The sequence below is a fragment of the Artemia franciscana genome, chromosome 5 (genome assembly GCF_032884065.1).
Source record: "Artemia franciscana chromosome 5, ASM3288406v1, whole genome shotgun sequence".
In the NCBI taxonomy this organism is placed as follows: domain Eukaryota; kingdom Metazoa; phylum Arthropoda; class Branchiopoda; order Anostraca; family Artemiidae; genus Artemia; species Artemia franciscana.
Window position 1 is genome coordinate 2,806,811 of NC_088867.1, and position 19,483 is coordinate 2,826,293.

Genomic DNA, 19,483 nt, shown 5'->3' on the forward strand with positions numbered 1-19,483 from the left:
TAGTCCCGCTGAAGTATTCTTACAATCGGCAAATTTTGGCGAGGATGTACAGAGCAGTAGCATTACCACATGTCCTTTACTTTTCCCCGCTTTGGGAATGGTTCACAGAAACAGAGAGACTAAAAGTTAGGTCCGTGTTTTGTAGATATTTGAAGTTTTTGATGCGCATACCGCTACTCGAGAGAAACTCATTTCTCTTGAATAAATTTTTTTTTCTTTTGAATTAAAAAATTTTGAATAAAATTCCAGATCCCCGTGAAGCTATGGCAGAACAGGAAACTAATGCTAGAAAAGGTGCCCTTGAGCACCATTATGATTTCCTGCCGTTGCACGTCATATACGAGCTATGAATGTATATCGTGAATGTAATCTAATCGTTTAATCTTGAAGTATTGTTTTTCGCCTTTTTCTTTTTCCTTTTTACTTTTTTTCTTTATACTCCGCCATGTTGTTGTTCTGATGGTGGGCTAAAATAAAACATCTATATCTATATCTATCCATTTTCAATTTATTATTTAAATCATTTAATTATTATTAATTATTTCATTAATTTCTAAATTTCTTTAGTTTATTTATACTTTATTGATTAATTAATACTTTATTAATTATTTTCATTTATTAACTGCGCCCTCTAGTTTATTTTAATAAAATAAAATTTCAAAAATACAACATGATTATACTCGTTCGATTATTTATTTCAAATTTGGCGCCCCTAAAATTTATGCGCCCGGGGTTAGTGCCTCCTCTGTCCCTCCTCTAAAACCACCGCTGATCAGAAGGACTTTCCACTGTTGGATGCTCTACTACTAATTACTCCGGAAATCTGGCTGACGCGGACTCTCCTGACACTATCTGGGCATGGTGATTCAGTTAAACCAAGTCAAAGTAAAATAGACAGAACACATAACTCAAGTTGTCCACTAGTTCAGGATCAAAGAAATTGAAGACAGGTGAAGTGAAAAAGTTACCTTGGCAAATATAGTTGGAGTCATATGGTTAGCTGGAGTTTCCATTAGCCATCTTGCCAGATTCTGACCAGATCCAAGTTTAAGGCCTCTTTCCCATTGCTCGCTTGCCTCACTGGAAAGGAAAAATACGTCAATTGTATAAAGCCATTACCCTCAGGACTACTAGTATATATTTATGTTTAAGGCCTTTTACATATTATGTTTAAGGCCTCTTTCCCAATGCTCGCTTGCCTCACTGGAAAGGAAAAATGCCTCGATTGTATAGAGCCATTACCCATAGGACTACTAGTATGCATTTATGTTGAAGGCCTTATACATATTAAATAAGAAAAAACAAGTTTTTTTAATGGAAAGTAAGGAGCGACATTAAAACTGAAAACCAACAGAAATTATTTCGTATGTGAAAGGCGCTGCTTCCTCATCAACGCCCTGCTCTTTGCGCTAAAGTTTTACTTTTTCTCTTAACTCTACTTTTTAAAACAGTAAAAAACTTTAGCGTAAAGAGCGAGAGGTTGATGAGGAAGCAGTTGTAAGTAATTTCTGTTGGTTTTAAGTTTTAATGTCGCTCCTTACTTTCCGTTTAAAAAAACTTATTTTTTTATTTAATTTCTTAATGTTTTTGGATCAATGAATGTTTGATTTTGGCTCTCCGCAGAGGAATAATTAAAATGAAATTTGCATTTTTTTTTTTGCTAAATGGCTTTCTCATAGTTCTGATCGAATGGTTTTGTGAAAAAAGGGAGCGGGGGAGGAGGCCTAGTTGCCCTCCGATTTTTTGGTTACTTAGAAAGGCAACAAGAACTTTTAAATTTTCGCAAATGTTTTTATTAGTAAAAGATATACATAACTCATAAATTAGCTTACGTAATGAACTTCTGTATTCTCATGTTTCTATTACGTATATGAGGGGGTTCACCCTTTCGTCAGTACCTCGCTCTTTACACTTAAGCTTAAATTTTGTCCCAATTTCTTAAGAATGACCCCTGAATCACAAAGGTCGTAGAATAAATAGTTGAAAATACTAAAAATACTTTAGCGTAAAGAGCGAGGTATTAGGAGGAGGTGAGCCCATCATATGCGTCATAATCTCTGTTCGTTTTAAGTTTTAATTCTGCTCCTTACTTTCAGTTGAAAAAACTATTCATATTCATTTTTTCATTTTTTTTTTAAATAATGCTAGAAAATCCTGCGCTCCCTTCATGGAAATTTTCTTCCTCCATAATAAATTCCTCGATGGAAAGTTCCCCCAGCATTTCCCCTCTTCTCAACCCCCCCCCCCCCCCCGCAACCAAAAATTCCCCTGAAAACGTTTGTACACTTACAAATAACTATTACTACATGTAATCATTGGTCAAAGTTTGTAACATGTAGCCCGTCCCACGGGGACTGTGGGGGAGTAAGTCGTCTCCGAAGACATAGTTATAAGGTTTTTCGACTACGCTGAATAAAATGGCTATCTCAAAATTTTGATCTGGTGACTTTGGGAAGATAATTAGCGTGAGAGGGGGCCTAGGTGCCCTCCAAGCTTTTTTGTTACTAAAAAAGGGCACTAACATTTTTCATTTCCGTTAGAATGAGCCCTCCCAGAAGATTCTAGGACCACTTGGTCGATACGATTACCCCTGAAAAAAAAAGAAAAAAAAATAAAATAAACACGCATCCGTGATCTGCTTTCTGGCAAAAAACGCAAAATTCCACATTTTTGTAGATAGGAGCTAGAAACTTGTACAACAGGGTACTCTGATACTCTGAATCTGATGGTGTGATTTTCTTTAAGATTCTATGACTTTTAGGGGTTGTTTCTCCCTATTTTCTAAAATAAGGCAAAATTTCTCAAGCTCGTAACTTTTGCTGGGTAAGACTAAACTTGATGAAACTTATATATTTAAAATCGGCATTAAAATGCGACTCTTTTGATGTAGCTATTGGTATCAAAATTCCATTTTTTAGAGTTTTGGTTACTATTGAGCCGGGTCGCTCCTTACTACAGTTACCACGAACTGTTTGATTCAAAGGAAAGCTAAGACGTCATAAACTATCCAGTGCCATATTTTTTTGTTTCTTTTATGATATTTTTTTACCCATGTCCTTTTTTTTAAATTTAGAGCCTGTTATTATCGAAAACCTCATAACTGCATTTGGAGATATTCTTGATTAAAAAATGAATTCTCAACTTTTCCTAAAAAAAAAAAACAACAAAAAACAAGCACGTGTTTTCAAACAAACTCGTTATTAGTTTCCAACTAATTTTGTTTCGTGTTTTTTTTTTCAGAATTTAGACTCTGTATAAAAGCAGAAAAAGATCGTTTTTGTTCTTTATGTGACTTTGTATTGCTTCAAATGTGGCTCCATATTACCTACGGTCTTCAAGAACATAAACATATTGTGTAGGATTAAGGAAAAGCAAAAAAAAAAAAAGTCAAAATTAAATCGGTAAACATTTAAAGCAAAATGATTCTAGTTGTTATGCTGTTTCTTTAATCCAAGATTTTCAAAAACAAAAACATAATTTGCAAGAAAAAAAACTAAATAAGCAAATTCATTCGGTAAACGTATAATAGCAAAATATTTCGAGTTGTTTTTCATACTTAATTTGATTTCATATTGTTTTTATTGGAGTTCCTTATTATCTATGGTTCCTGTGGGTAATGGCTCTACACAATTGAGGTATTTTTCCTTTGCAGTGAGGCAAGCGAGCAATGGGAAAGAGACCTTAAACATAATCAAACAGTTCGTGGTAACGAACTGTAGTATTTAGAGGTAAATCTTACTTACAGAAGTAAGATTTATATGGAAAGAGTGGTCGCATAAACTCCGGAATGGGCTCATTAGATTGGAGGTCAGATGTTCTAGTGCCCTTTCTAAGAATAAAAGTGATCAGTGGCAGTCCCCTCTCCGTCGTATTTTCCCCAAATTCATCCGATAGAAATTTCGAGATAGCCATTTATTCAAAAATAGTCCAAAGATCATATAACGAGACTTTTGCGGTTGACAGAATCACCCAGAACCTAGGGATAGGGGTTTTAAATTGTACCCCAGGGGTATATAAGTTTTTTTTTATGGAAAGGGTGGTCGTGGAACTTTAGAAAAGGCTCATTTGATTAGAAATGTATAGTTAAAGTTCCCTTTTGAGAGTCAAGCATGATGGAGAGCAACTAGCCCCACCCTCCTCCCTGACATCCTCTTTCCGAAACGCATTCAATTGAAATTGTGAGACAGCAATTTTATTGCCAATAGTCTAAAAATCATATAACAATGCCTTTAGGGTGGGCACAATCCCCCAGAGCCCATGGGCAAGGGTTGTAATTTATGCCCCGGGACATATGAAGTTTTTATCGAACGGATATCGAATAAACTTTGGATTGGATGGAGCTCCTTTGATTAGAGGGGCAATTTGGATCTAAAAATATGAAGCTAAATCAGATCTAAAATTTGAATCTTCGATTCGAAACAATCTTTCTAATATTCAAAAATTCTCAAACTATAAAATTAAGAAAATTCGAAAAAAAAAATTGAATTTCTAAACACTTTTTAAGCCTATTCAAATTATCAAACAATTTTTTTGATAAATTATTTCATTAATCTTTTTCAATATTAACCCCCCCCCCCAAAAAAAAGAGAAAAAGTTCTTGCATTTTATGGGCCCAACTCCTCCAAAAAATAATCTTATGTACGTACCAAGTCTAAAGCTCAAACTATGTTCAGGTATGTTCAGGTATATGTTCAGGGAAAGACAAGGAAACAACAAGTACACATAGGCGTAATTCTCAAGGATGCATCAAAAGGATTTTAGTAAGGGAAGTCAAAAAACCAAAAAGTTTGTTTTCAAACTCAAAATCGATATTTCTTTTAAACAAATCTTAGGAAGGACTAGACCTGCCTATATGAGGGTATTATTAAATAAGTGCCCCCGTTTGTTGATTCCATGTGTTATAGCACACAACTTAAGAAGGCTCACCCATTAGAAGGTCCGAAAAGGCAGAGATCAACATATGGTTTATGCTTCTTCTTCTCTTTAAAGTCTTCATATTCCCAGAGGGCCAAAGAAGCGCCTTCTGCTACTGCTTCTTCGTCTGAACAAGGATCGAGCTCAACAAGACGGGACCCTGCTTCGCGAAGTGCTTTGCTTCCAACTAAAAAGAGGAATAATGAATTAAAGGGAAATGTGAATTTCAGATGCGGTGGCATTCTGGACTCTGGACAACCATTAGAAGGTCCGAAAAGGCAGAGATCAACATATGGTTTATTCTTCTTCTTCTCTTTGAAGTCTTCATATTCCCAGAGGGCCAAAGAAGCGCCTTCTGGAATCCAGACAGAAGCTAAAACTTTACAGTTGTATAAGTGAAATTAAAACGGTTAAATTCCAGACGAATTTATGACTTGCCGCGATTTAGTAGTAAAAGGAAGCCAAACTATTTACCGCGTACGGCTGAATTAAACAGTAGATCCATTTTTCCAAAAGCGTTAGAGGTGAATATTGAGGAAATTCAGGTGTCGGAAAAACAATTTTCTAAGCCCTTTTATTTAGTAAGTGGATTTCGGTTGCAAACGGATAATTGAAAGCTGTCCTTATCCGAAATATACCTAAAGTATGCTGAGCACTATCTAATGCATTACTAATCTCCAGCATCAACTTAATGAACGCCAACTGGGAAGAATCAGATTTTAAGGACAGATAAAATATAAAAGCTAAAAGGGATATGGCTAACTTGATTTAAGCTTCACTTGTCTCCCCACCTTTGTACAGTCCAATGAAATTAGCACGTATTGGCGAATCACCAAGAACATCGCTATTGTAATATTTATAATAAAAGAATTTTAATCGAAAATATTTGGAAAATAGAAATTTTACAGTTTATTAAAATTTAAGGTTTAGCTCGAAAAACCCCTAACCCTGTACGCTCACGTATATACATAAGCGTAAATGATTAGAAAACAAAACATATGGACAAGAATTAGAATTTACGCGCTATCCTTTCATCTTGGATGCTTCAATTTTTCATCAATTACTGAATTTCAGTTTATAGAAAAACAACAACCTGAATTTTTTTTCTCGAGATAAAATACTGAATAAGAACTTCTAGCGGATAAAAAACTTATATCAAAATTAAGACTGTCAAGAAAGAAGATTTTCTATTGGTTTTCGGCAGAGCCTGGCGAGTTTTTTTGCAAATACCGTGAAAATAATACTTAGTGTTATTAAAGATATTAACGGTAAAGCAATTCTTCAGTACCTGCTGCCGCTGCCCTTACAGCTTCTTTCTTCTCATCAACAAGCTCAAGCTCATTATAAGCAAGCGATTTGGGCCCTATTCCAACCACAGCAATGGATGGAAATTCTTCACAGATTCCATGAAAGACGCGACACTTTCCTTGTTTGATAGGGCCACTTCTAAAATAGGAAAAAAAAATTATATTTCTCCTGGGGAAAAATTTAATAGGGGCTGTCCACAAAAGGAGCACTATTATTTTTCCGATTGCTGCAGAATCTGTTATATTCCAAAACGATTTCAGCACCACTCTAGCGCAAGGCCTAAACCATTTTTCAAAAAATAGTAAAAGGGAATGGCTTATAATTCGAAACTAAACTGTTGCATTCAAGGTCAGATAATACAACTTATCTCACCATTTAAAAGACGCTTTGCCACCCAGAGTCAAGAATCATAAAAAAAAATTATAGAGCTTACTCCAGATTAACGTAAAAAAAATCTCACTGGACTCGGCAAAAGAAGATGGGCCGAGCGCACCGATTCAGTAGCACATTTTCATGACCTTTATGGACCTACTCTACGTACTATTCGATTTCTTCAAGAAATTAGCAATACAGAAATATTAGAAAGTGTCACAGTTGCTGGATATCAGAGTCAATCACAGTTTTTGATAGGTCAGCTCGTGACTAAAAACCCTTTCAGCTTGACACTTTCCTTGTGCAAGACTCATCAGGTGGTTAACAGCAATTTGACTTCGCATGTAAAGATTCACATGAAGAAAATGCTGCTCCAGCTTTCGCTTCTATTTTCACCAAAGCTCGGCGTCTTGCCAATCCTTTAGGTAGGATTCCAGATGATTCGGACAATGACAACAGGTGAAGGAGTGTGCATCTGATCGATTCTGATCTGCTTACTCATTATAGACCCTCTTTGTTTATTCCTTCTTCTAGGTCTAGGTATCACAGTTAACTACGTTTTGAACTAGAGCAGAATTTTCTTTTGCAATTTCAGCATCATTGACCCTCATAAGGTCATGATTGTTTATCCAAAGACCGTGGCATTGGAGTTTGGGTTTTTGCTATCAGGCGACATTCTACCCGACAAGAATCGCTTCAATTGCTGGAACTTTGGCGCAATAAATGGGAAAATCTCCGATAACGGAGAGACCTTCTTTCTCTGTGTCATATCTTCAGAAATGGGAATTTACATTTTCCCCCAAAAAAGCCTATTTTTTGAACTGTTTTTACATTGCCTACTGCTACTTCAGAAGGGAGCATCTCCATGCTTAGATGGTTAAAAAAAAATAGAATAACAAATTCAATGTGATAATATAGGCTGAAGTTTTAGCACAGCTCAATGTCCATAAGAGCAATGAAGTCTGCCCCAAAATGTGCAGTTTGTAGCAGGCACACTAAGAGCCATTCTTAAGGCGATGTCAATGTTAGATATATGTCAAAACATCGAAATGAGGCAAAATCTTACTAACGTCCGTTAGAGTCATGCTTATTTTCCTTGTTAGGTATCAAACAGTTGGTGATGACGAACTGTCAGTAAGGAGCGACCCGGCTCAATAGTAACCAAAACTCTAATAAACGGAATTTTGATACCAATAGATACATCGAAAGAATCGGATTTTTATGCTAATTTTGAATAAGTGAGTTTCATCAAGTTTAGTCTAAACCATCAAAAGTTACGAGCTAGATAAAACTCGCCTTATTTTAGAAAATAGGTGGAAACAGCCTCAATAAAAATCCCACCCTCACATCCAGCGTATTAGAGAACCTTACTATAGAGGTTTCGAATTCCTATCTGCAAAAATGTGGAATTTTCTATTTTTTGCCAGAAAAAAATCACAGATGTGTGTATTCATTTTTTTCCCAGGGGTGATCATATCGACCCAGTGGTCCTACAATACCGCGAGAGGGCTTATTCTAACGAAAATTAAAAGTTCTAGTGTCCTGTTTAAGTGACCAAAAAAATTGGAGGGCAGCTAGGCCCCTTTCCACGCTCATTTTTTCCCAAAGTCACCAGACCAAATTTTGAGATAGCCATTTCGTTCAGCATAGTCGAAAAATCTAATAACTATGTCTTTGAGGAAGACTTAGTCCCCCACAGTCCCCAGGGGAAGAGTTTCAAGTTATGAACTTTGCCCATTGTTTACATATAGTATTGGTTATTGAGAAGCATACAGATGTTTTCAGGGGGTATTTTTCTGGTGGGGGAGCCGGGGGGAGAGGATCGCGTGGTAGGATCTTTCAATGGAGGAATTTATCATGGAGGAAGAGAATTTCCATGAAGAGAGCGTTGGATTTTCCAGCATCATTTAGAAAAACAATGAGAAAACAGCGTAAACACCGAAGTACTGCCGAGGGGACGAACATCCTCATATACGCAATAGTTTCTGTTTGTTTTAAGTTTTAATGTTACTCTTTACTTTCAGTAGAAAAAAAAATTTTTTTTAATTAATTTCTAATCGTTTTTTTAAATAATGCCCACCAGAAAAATCCCCCTGAAAACGTCTGTATACTTATCAATAACAAATACTATATGTAAACAAATGGCGAAGTTCATAACTTGCAGCCCTTCCCCTGGGAGCTGTGGGGAAATAAGTCGTCCTCAAAGACATAGTTGATATATATTTCAACTATGCTGAAAAAAATGGCTATCTCAAAATTTTGATCAGGTGACTTTGGAAAAAAATGAGCGTGAGAGGGGGCCTAGTTGCCCTCCAATTTTTTATAGTCACTTAAAAAGGACACTAGAACTTTTAATTTCCGTTCGAATGAGCCCTCTCGCGAAATTCTAGGACCACTGGGTCGATACGATCACCACTGGGAAAAAAACAACAAACACGCATCCGTGATCTTTCTTCTGACAAAAAATACAGTTCAACATTTGCACAGATAGAAGCTTGAAACTGCTACAGTAAGGTTCTTTGATACGCTGAAATCTGACGGTGTGATTTTCATTAAGATTCTATGACTTATAGGTGGCGTTGCCCCTTTTTTTCGAAAACAAGGCAAATTTTCTCAGGCTCTTAACTTTTGATGGATAGGACTAAACTTAATGTTATCAAACAGTTCGTTACCAAGAGCTGTTTGATTAGCAGCGCCGAGCCTTGTACACCAAGGAATATGTCGGGAAATTAACGTTTTAAAAAGCCAAAAAAAAATGTATCATCTTTTTTACACCCACTTACCTTTGAGGATTTTTCCACGTGAGCAACTTTAAAAGACATTTAAAGTTTGGAAACTTAACTACTGGCAAACCATTTTCACATAACTGCTTTCAAAAGCCAGAACTAAAGTACCCACGATATCGAAACAAAAAATTCTTTACCCCACCACATGGGCCCCTATTAGGTCCATTCACACCCGAACACAACGGTTTCCCAACATCTTTGTGGCTGTTTAAAAATTAAGAAGTGAAGAATTATGAAATAGGAACCGTGAAAACAAATAAACCAAACTTAATAGTGTTTAAGTTAGTGCTTAATAGTGCTTAAAACTTAATAATCAAACTTAATAGTGCTTAGTAAGTTAAATTTAATAGTGCTTGTCCGTAAAAATTCAAACATTAGCAATGCATTGATTCTCATGGAGCACCTTCGAAGGGAAGCTACAGTTTCATTTGTTTTTGTTGCCATATCTTTTCAATTTATTTTTTCTTTATTTCTCACCCATGCTTTTTTTTTTAATTTGGAACCCCGCTTCTATCAAAAACAACATAACCGCCACTACTACCAAAAATTGTATGACTGCACAGATGCACATAAAGGCCTCTTTCGTCCAGAATTTAATTTACGATTTTTTCCTATTTTTCTAATGTATTAGTTTCCAAATAATACACATTTTGTGAATTACGCAAAAGTTGCGGATTCAGAATGGAGTGTTGCTTTCTTTTCAAGCTTATACAGTGCACCTACGAAAACAGATTTGTTTGCAAATAATAATATCCCCAATTATTATCACTTGGTAATCCAATAAAATAACAAATTGAAAAAAAAATCAACTCAGGCTGCAAACGTAAATTTGCATTGCTTGTAATTAGAATTTTTCAAAATTGGTACATTTTTGCAGCTCCGTGCAAAACTCACACTGGGATTATAATTTTCGAATTTAGTGAAGATCAAAGACTAACAATCTAATTTGAAGAAGCTTATATTTATATATTGTTATATATTTTTGTATGTTTAAGCATCAAAACTTAAGAGACGCAAAACTTAGCTGCCACAAGGATATTTTTCAACGTAAGAATTCATACAAAAAAAAAACAAATAAATAAAAAATTGGCAGTGGAGGCTAAACACTTTTCCAAAAGCCAATCAGGCCAGGTCCATTCTAAAACGCGTTTAGAAACATCCCTAATAAGGCGCGCTATAAAAAGCGCCTTAATAATTTGCGCTTTACTGAAAAAAAACGAGTAACGGTGGATTGTCAGTTTCATTGAGATATTAAATAAAAAAACTAATTTTTTTAGCTGAAAGTAAGGAGCGACATTAAAACTTAAAACGAACAGAGATTACTCCGTATATGAAATGAGTTGTCCCCTCTGCAATCCCTTACTCTTTACGCTAAAGCTCTTAATTGTTTTAAAAAGTAGAATTGTGGCAAAGAGTCAAACTTTAGCGTAAAGAGCGAGGGATTGCGGAGGGGACACCTCATTTCATATACGGAGTAATTTCTGTTCGTTTTAAGTTTTAATGTCGCTCCTTACTTTCAGCTAAAAAAAATTAGTTTTTTTTAATTTCTGAACGTTTTTGAATTAATGCATGTTTGGTTTTGGCTCTCCGCACATAAATTATTAAAATGAAATTTGTATATTAATTCTTTTTTTGGCTAAATGGCTTTCTCTTAGTTTTGATGAGATGATTTTGAGAAATAAGGGGTGGAGAAGGAGGCCTAGTTGCCCTCCAATTTTTCGGTTACTTAAAAAGGCAACTAGAACTTTTAATTTTTAACGAGCGTTTTTATTAGTAAAAAATACACGTAACTTAAGAATTAACTTACGTAACAAACTTTCATAACCTTATATTTTTATTGTGTATACGAGGGGGTTTGTACCCTCGTTAATACCTCGCTCTTTACACTAAATCGTAAGTCTTGTCCCAATTCTTTAAGAATGATCCCTGAATCAGAAAGGCCGTAGAATAAATAGTTGAAATTGCTAAAAAATACTTTAGCATAAAGAGCAAGGTATTTATCTCCTCCTAAATACCTCGCTCTTTATGCTAAAGTATTTTTAGAACCCCTCATATGCGTAATAATCTCTGTTCGTTTTAAGTTTCAATGCTACTTCTTCCTTTCATTTGAAAAAACATTTTCATGTTTATTTTTCATTGTTTCCTTATAGTAATGCTAGAGAATCCTGCGCCCTTGTCATTGAATTTTTCTTCCCCCATGACAGATTCCTCCAAGGAAAGAACCTCCAAAATAGCCCCCTCTCCCCAGCCCCACCCCCAAACAAAATAAAATCCCCCTGAAACGTCTGTACACTTCCCAATAACCATTACTATATGTAAACACTGGTCAAAGTTTGTAACTTGCAGCCCCTCCCCCAGGGATTGTGGGGGAGTAAGTCATCCCCAAAGACATAGTTCTTATGGTTTTCGACTATGCTGAACAAAATGGCTATCTCAAAATTTTGATCCGTTGACTTTGGGAAAAAAATGAGCGTGGGAGGGGGCCTAGATGCCCTCCAATTTTTGTGGTCATTTAAAAAGTGCACTAGAACTTTTCATTTCCGTTAGAATGGGCCCTCTTGCGACATTCTAGGACCACTTGGTTGATACGATGACCCCTGGGAAAAAAAAAATAAACACGCACCCGTGATTTGTCTTCTGGCAAAAAATACGAAATTCCACATTTTTGTAGATAGGAGCTTGAAACTTCTACAATAGGGTTCTCTGATACGCTGAATCTGATGGTGTCATTTTTGTTAAGATCCTACGACTTTTAGGGGGTGTTTCCCCTTATTTTCCTAAATAAGGCAAATTTTCTCAGGCTCATAACTTTTGATGGGTAAGACTAAACTTGATGAAACTTGTTTATTTAAAATCAGCATTAAAATGCAATTCTTTTGATTTAGCTATTGATATCAAAATTCAATTTTTTAGAGTTTTGGTTACTATTGAGCCGGGTCGCTCCTTACTATAGTTCGTTACCACGAACTGTTTGATACTGACATTTATTCCTTAAAGTTTTGATTTTCGTATTTATGGAAGTTTAAAAAGTGTAACCCAAAACGGGTTTTATTTTCAGTAAAGCGCAAATTATGTTCTGGTCTTGAGAGGGCATGGGGTTTACAAGCCGTACTAATGTTATTTTCGCTCATTTCTAGTTTAACTCGGCTACTTATTGTAATTTCTGTTTGATTTGAGTTTCATTTATTTATTGAAGGTGATCTGTCGTAGTTTTACGCTTGGAAGATTATTTGACTTTATTTCCGCTCATTTTCGGCTTAATGGAGCTCTTTACTCTTCTTTGAAAAACTTGTTTTGTGAAAAAAATTCAATTAATTTTTGTTAGTTTTTTATTGACATAGTCTTTTTCATGGAAAATAATGATGTTTTTATATCGTTTCAATTTTCTCCTATAAGAATCCATGGTTATCATTCCCAAAAGATTCTATCCATGTTCTTTGACAACCTGGTTACACTTACACTCTTTTTATTGATTTAAATAATAGCATCAGCCCAAAAGTTTTAATTTAATCCTCCCAGTAGGTCTCGATGCATTGCTGAGGTGTTTTCTTGGCAACCATAAACAAAATGCCTTTTGATTTAGTTGAAACCAGCATTTAGTTTCAAAGTATAATGGGCCGATTGCACGATTGTGGGGAGTTGGTATACCCAATATCCCTAAAGACATAGTTGCTGCACCATTCTACTATTGTGAATAAAATGGCTGTCTAAAAATTTTGACTGGATGTGTTTGGAAAATGAATGAGCTTGAGAGAAGCGCTGCCTGCCCTCCAATCTCTTTTTACCCTTAAAAAGGTATCAGAACTTTTAGTTTTGATAGTTTTTTCGTCTAATTGAAACTCCTCCAAATTTTTTCCTAAAAGTTTCACCATAAGACCCTTAAAGTCATTAGTCAAAGTAACTGTAGTGGTAGTATTAATAGTATACACACAGTGCCTTCTGGCTAGCTCAAAATCCCTAAAACTTATCCTTAAAGGTCTAACTTAATAACATAATTTGTTCTTTAGATATTGCTGTGTCAACTTTTTGAAAATCCACATGCTCATAGTTTGTTTTGATTTAGTTTAATATCCGCCTAAATGTTCTTTAAAAGCTTCACCTTAATGCCCTTAGATTTGACAATAGCAATAGTTGTAGCAGCATTAGCGGAAGTATGCGCATAGCATCTTTGGTTTCTTCTACATCTCCGTCAACACACGCTGAAGGTTTCAGCTTAAAACCATCAACCGCTCTTGAAGCATTTCTGATGGGTTCGCTTGACAACCTGTGTTGGCATAGTGTGTTTTGATTTGGTTCCATTTAGTTACTATAAATCCCAAAATTTTCACTTTAATATCCTTGGCTGTAATAGCAGTAGAAGAAGTATTAGCAGTATTAATTACAGTAAATAATTTCTGAGACCACGTTATTATACTCGTTTTCTTTTTTTTTCACGATTTTATGTTTCATTAATTGCAGTAGCCTAAGATTTAGTAGCAGTAGTAGTAATAGAAGTAGTTATAATAGTAACGGTAGTAGGAGTGTGAGTAGAAACAGTTGTAATAGGTTGAAAATATTTTATTTTGACTAGTTCAACATCCCTCACAAGCTCTGTTAGTTTTAACTTCACACACCAAAACTGTTCCAAAGATATTGCTGTTACACCCCTTTGGCAACCTAAACACAGGCGGCACGTTTTGATTCAGTTCACCCCCCCCCCCTCAAAATTGATTGAATATTTCGCCTTCATACCCCTAGGCATAATTGTAAAAGAAGGTACTGTAGTCGTATTGATATCACTGGTAGAATTATTAATATACTGTCCTAGATGATTCAACTTAACACAATTAGCCGTTCCTATGACATTGGTGATATGTCCTTTTGATAGTCTGAACATCATCCTGAAATTGTTGTCATCCTGAAATACATAGTTTCTGGACCTTTCAATCATGTTGAACAAAATCGCTATCTGAAAATTTTTATTGGACGTCTTTGGGGAAATTGTGAGCGTGGGACGGGAGTTAGTGCCCTCTAAATACTTTCGACTATTAAAAAGGGCACTAGTCCTTCCAATTTCCGATAGAAGAAGCCCTTTTCGAAGTTTCTACGACAACAAATAGCCATCTCAAGATTTCTATCAGATGCACTTCAGGAAAATACAAGGTGTGTGTGTGGGGGGGGGGGGGTATCCACCCTCCCATCATTCTCAACTTTAAAAAGCGCACTTTGAACTTCTGATCACCAATCCAATGAGCCCCCTCCGAAGTTTGTACGACCAACCTTTCTATATAATACCTTACATGCCCCCAGGGCATAACTTATAACCCTTGCCCTGAAAGCTGCAGGGGAGATGTCATCCTCAAAGACATAATTTCCGGACCTTTCAATTACGTTGAACAAAATGGCTATCTCAAAATGTTAATTGGATGTGTTTGGGGAAATGGTGGGCGTGGAAAGAGGGGTTATTTGCCTTCCAATCACTTTCAACTATTAAAAAGTCGAAGTGATTGGATTGGATGGCAACTAATCCTGTTAGTTGTCCTCCAATCACTTTCAACAATTAAAAAGGCCACTAGCCCTTTCAATTTCTAATCAAATGAGCCCTTTTCAAAGTTTTTACGGCAGCTCCTTCGATACGAAGCGCCCTGGTCTGGCTTCAGTTCTTATTCCTATTTTTTGGCAGGCTGGCCCATTTATTGGCTTGTTTTTGTCGCACTCAGAAACAGGAAATTGGAACAGTAGTAGCGGTCTACAGTATCCAGATTACCAGTTTTCCCGTGCAGATTTTCCAGATAACACCAAATGTAGACAGGGCTTAAGAATCTAGCTCTAATAAGGCTTTTAAAAATACTGGATTTGAAAAGTAGGCAAAACAACTCCTTCTGCCCAGATGAAATTTTACTCCCTTTCAAATCATGCCTTTTAAGTCTTAAGTTTAAGAAAAGCAGGTAAGAAACAAAAATCCGGCTGCCCCATGCGATATTCGACTCGTATCAGAGACCAATTTATATATTCTTCAAAAATATAGCTTGTCAGAAAAGCAGGGGGGATTCTGGTAAGGGACAAGTTTTAATAATTCTTTTAAAAACACTTAGTCAAAGAAGCATACAAAAACAATCCTGTTGAATCTATCAAGCTGCACCCTGTTGCAACACCTGCTGCACCCTGTTACACCACCTGCAGCACCCTGTTGCAGCAAAAAAATTCCCTCTTACCAGACAATAGCTTTAATAGGCTACTCTTAAAAAGAAAAAAAAAATTACAGGAAACCGGCAAAACAATCTGGCTGTCCCACGAATTCGATTCGTGAGAATCTAGCTTTAGTAGTCTATTTGGTAATATAAGCAGGCAAAGAAAAACCTTCTTGCAACCCAGGCAAGATCCGACCACATTATAACACAGCTTCAACAGTCTCAAGGTCGCCAGAGGTTAACACAACTGTTCACTCTACTCATCTACCACAATCTTCGCTTCCTCTTCTCCTTCGCTCTATCTCTACCACAGCTCCGCTCTTTATCCTTTCTAATGTCTTTTAAATCCTTTCTTATAACCACATCCCAAACGATCGTGCACGGACTGCTTTTCGTTAGGCCCCAGCTGGATGGCCAAAGGGCACAATCTTTGGCACTATTTCATCCGTAAAACATGGGGTAGTCATAGTCTTTTAAAAACTAATTATCAGAAAAGCGGGCAAAAAAACAGCTGCTAACACGAAATTTGATTTGTCCGAGCCTAGCTCGGACAAATCAACAAAGCAGGTGCGAAAAAATCTGCTGCTCAAGCGAAATTTGACTCCTGTCAGAAATTAAATAAAAAAAAACTAGTTTTTTTAACTGAAAGTAAGGAGCGACATTAAAACTTAAAACGAACAGAAATTACTCCGTATATGAAATGGGTTGTCCCCTCCGCAGTCCCTCGCTCTTTACGCTAAAGTTTTTAATTGTTTTAAAAAGTAGAATTGTGGCAAAGAGTCAAACTTTAGCGTAAAGAGCGAGGGACTGCGGAGGGGACAACCCATTTCATATACGGAGTAATTTCTGTTCGTTTTAAGTTTAAATGTCGCTCCTTACTTTCAGTTAAAAAAACTAGTTTTTTTTATTTAATTTCTGAACGTTTTTGAATTAATGCATGTTTGATTTTGGCTCTCCGCACATAAATTATTGAAATGAAATTAGTATATTAATTTTTTTTGGCTAAAACGTCTGTACACTTCCCAATAACCATTACTATATGTAAACACTGGTCAAAGTTTGTAACTTGCAGCCCCTCCCCCAGGAATTGTGGGGGAGTAAGTCATTCCCAAAGACATAGTTATTATGGTTTTCGACTATGCGGAACAAAATGGCTATCTTAAAATTTTAATCTGTTGACTTTTGGAAAAAAATTAGCGTGGGAGGGGGCCTATTTGCCCTCCAATTTTTTTGGTCACTTAAAAAGGGCACTAGAACTTTTCATTTCCGTAAGAATGAGCCCTCTTGCGACACTCTAAGACCACCTGGTCGATACGATGACCCCTGGGGAAAAGAAAAAAACAACAACAAACAAACAAATAAACACGCACCCGGATTTGTCTTCTGGCAAAAAATATGAAATTCCACATTTTTTTAGATAGGAGCTTGAAATTTTTGCTATAGAGTTCTCTGATATGCCGAATGCGATAGTGTGATTTTTGTTAAGATTCTATGACTTTTAGGGGATGTTTCCCCCTTTTTTCCAAAATAGGGCAAATTTTCTCAGGCTCGTAACTTTTGATGACAAAGACTAAATTAATTGGAACTTATATATTTAGAATCAGCGTGAAAATTCGATTCTTTTGATGTATCTTTTAGCATCAAAATTCCGTTTTCTAGAGTTCCGTTTACTATTGAGCCGGGTCGCCCCTTACTACAGTTCTTTACCACGAACTGTTTGAAAAGAAAATAATTCGGTATTTCGGGGCTTCTGACATTATTACTCCTTTGCGGAAGTTAGGCTCAAAATTGAAAAATGATTATATTTTTTCTCTGGGCCCCTTCCACCTCTTAGTTCGTTTATTTTCCCGTTAGTTTTCACCTGTTTTCGCTTTATAGTTGTGTTATCTCTTAGCAGTTCTTTCGTTAGTTGAGTTATGGTTGTGGTATATATGTTTTATCGCTCGTATAGTTGTGTTATTTTCAAATTATACTCCATAATAGAGAGGCTCCGAACACCCAGCATTGTATATTAAGCTCTGAATTTGACGTTTTTTTCTAACGTGACCAGATTCGTCCTGCGCCCTTTTCATTGAATTTTTTCCCCCATGGCATATTTCTCCAAGGAAAGATCCTCCCACATAGCCCCCTCCCTCAACCCTACCCCCAAAACCAAAAAAATCCCCCTGAAAACGTCTGTACACTTCCCAATAACCATTATTATATGTAAAAACTGGTTGAAGTTTGTAACTTGCAGCCCCTCCCCCAGGAACTGTGGGGGAGTAAGTCACCCCCAAATACATAGTTATTATGATTTTCGACTATGCTGAACAAAATGGCTATCTCAAAATTTTGATCCGTTGACTTTGGGAAAAAAATGAGCGTGGGAGGGGGCCTAGATGCCCTCCAATTTTTTTGGTCACTTAAAAAGGGCACTAGAACTTTTCATTTCCGTTAGAATGAGCCCTCTTGCGACATTCTAGGACCACTTGGTCGATACGATGACCCCTGGGGAAAAAAAAAAAAAACAAAAAAAAAAACAAATAAACACGCACCCGTGATTTGTCTTCTGGCAAAAAATGCAAAATTCCACATTTTTGTAGATAGGAGCTTGAAACTTCTACAGTAGGGTTCTCTGATACGCTGAATCTGATGGTGTCATTTTCGTTAAGATCCTACGACTTTTAGGGGGTGTTTCCCCCTATTTTCATAAATAAGGCAAATTTTCCCAGGCTCGTAACTTTTGATGTGTAAGACTAAACTTGATGAAACTTATATATTTAAAATCAGCATTAAAATGCGATTGTTTTGATGTAGCTAATGATATCAAAATTCAATTTTTTAGAGTTTTGGTTACTATTGAGCCGGATCGCTCCTTACTACAGTTCGTTACCACGAACTGTTTGAATAGCTTTAACAGTCCTCAAAAAATAGATTATCGGAAAAACTGACGAAAAAACAATCCAACACGAAATTGGATTTGTCCAAGCCTAGCTTTAACAGTCTCATAAAATTAATTTATCAACAAAGCAGGTGCGAAAAAGATCAGCTGCTCAAGCGAAAATTGACTCCTGTCAGAAAATAGCTTTAACAGTCCTCGAAAAATAGATTATCGGAAAAACAGACGAAAAAACAATCCAACACGAAATTGGATTTGTCCGAGCCTAGCTTTAACAGTCTTATAAATTAATTTATCAACAAACCAGGTGCAAAAAAAATCTGCTGTACAAGCGAAATTTGACTCCTGTCAGAAAATAGCTTAACTGTCCTCGAAAATAAATTATCGGAAAAACAGACGAAAAAACAATCCAACACGAAATTGGATTTGTCCGAGTCTAGCTTTTACAGTCTTATAAAATTAATTTATCAACAAAGCAGGTACGAAAAAAATCTGCTGCTCAAGGGAAATTTGATTCGTGTCAGAACATAGCTCGGAAAATAGATTATCGGAAAAACAAACGAAAAAACAATCCGACACGAAATTTGATTCGTCCGAGCCTAGCTTTTACAGTCTTATAAAATTAATTTATCAACAAAGCAGGTACGAAAAAAATCTGCTGCTCAAGCGAAATTTGACTCCTGTCAGAAAATAGCTTTAACGGTCCTCGAAAATAGATTATCGGAAAAACAGACGAAAAAACAATCCAACACGAAATTTGATTCGTCCGAGCCTAGCTTTAACAGTCTTATAAAATTAATTTATCAACAAAGCAGGTACGAAAAATATCTGCTGCTCAAGCAAAATTTGACTCCTGTCAGAAAATAGCTTTAACTGTCCTCGAAAAATAGATTATCGGAAAAACCGAGGAAAAAACAATCCAACACGAAATTTGATTTGTCCGAGCCTAGCTTTAACAGTCTTATTAAATTAATTTATCAACAAAGCAGGTACGAAAAATATCTGCTGCTCAAGCGAAATTTGACTCCTGTTAGAAAATAGCTTTAACAGTCCTC

At 36.2% G+C, this 19,483-nt stretch overlaps 1 protein-coding gene across 1 annotated transcript in view; it reads right to left on the reverse strand.

Moving 5' to 3' along the window:
- Positions 1 to 19,483, reverse strand: part of LOC136026876 (cytosol aminopeptidase-like) — an 85,867-nt gene that overhangs the window by 29,438 nt on the left and 36,946 nt on the right. The window contains exons 3-5 of the mRNA XM_065703665.1: positions 6,203 to 6,360; positions 4,927 to 5,101; positions 969 to 1,080 (exon numbers count right to left, since the gene is read on the reverse strand). Of these exons, the coding sequence (XP_065559737.1) occupies positions 969 to 1,080; positions 4,927 to 5,101; positions 6,203 to 6,360 (445 nt within the window). The remainder of the gene's footprint in view (positions 1 to 968; positions 1,081 to 4,926; positions 5,102 to 6,202; positions 6,361 to 19,483) is intronic.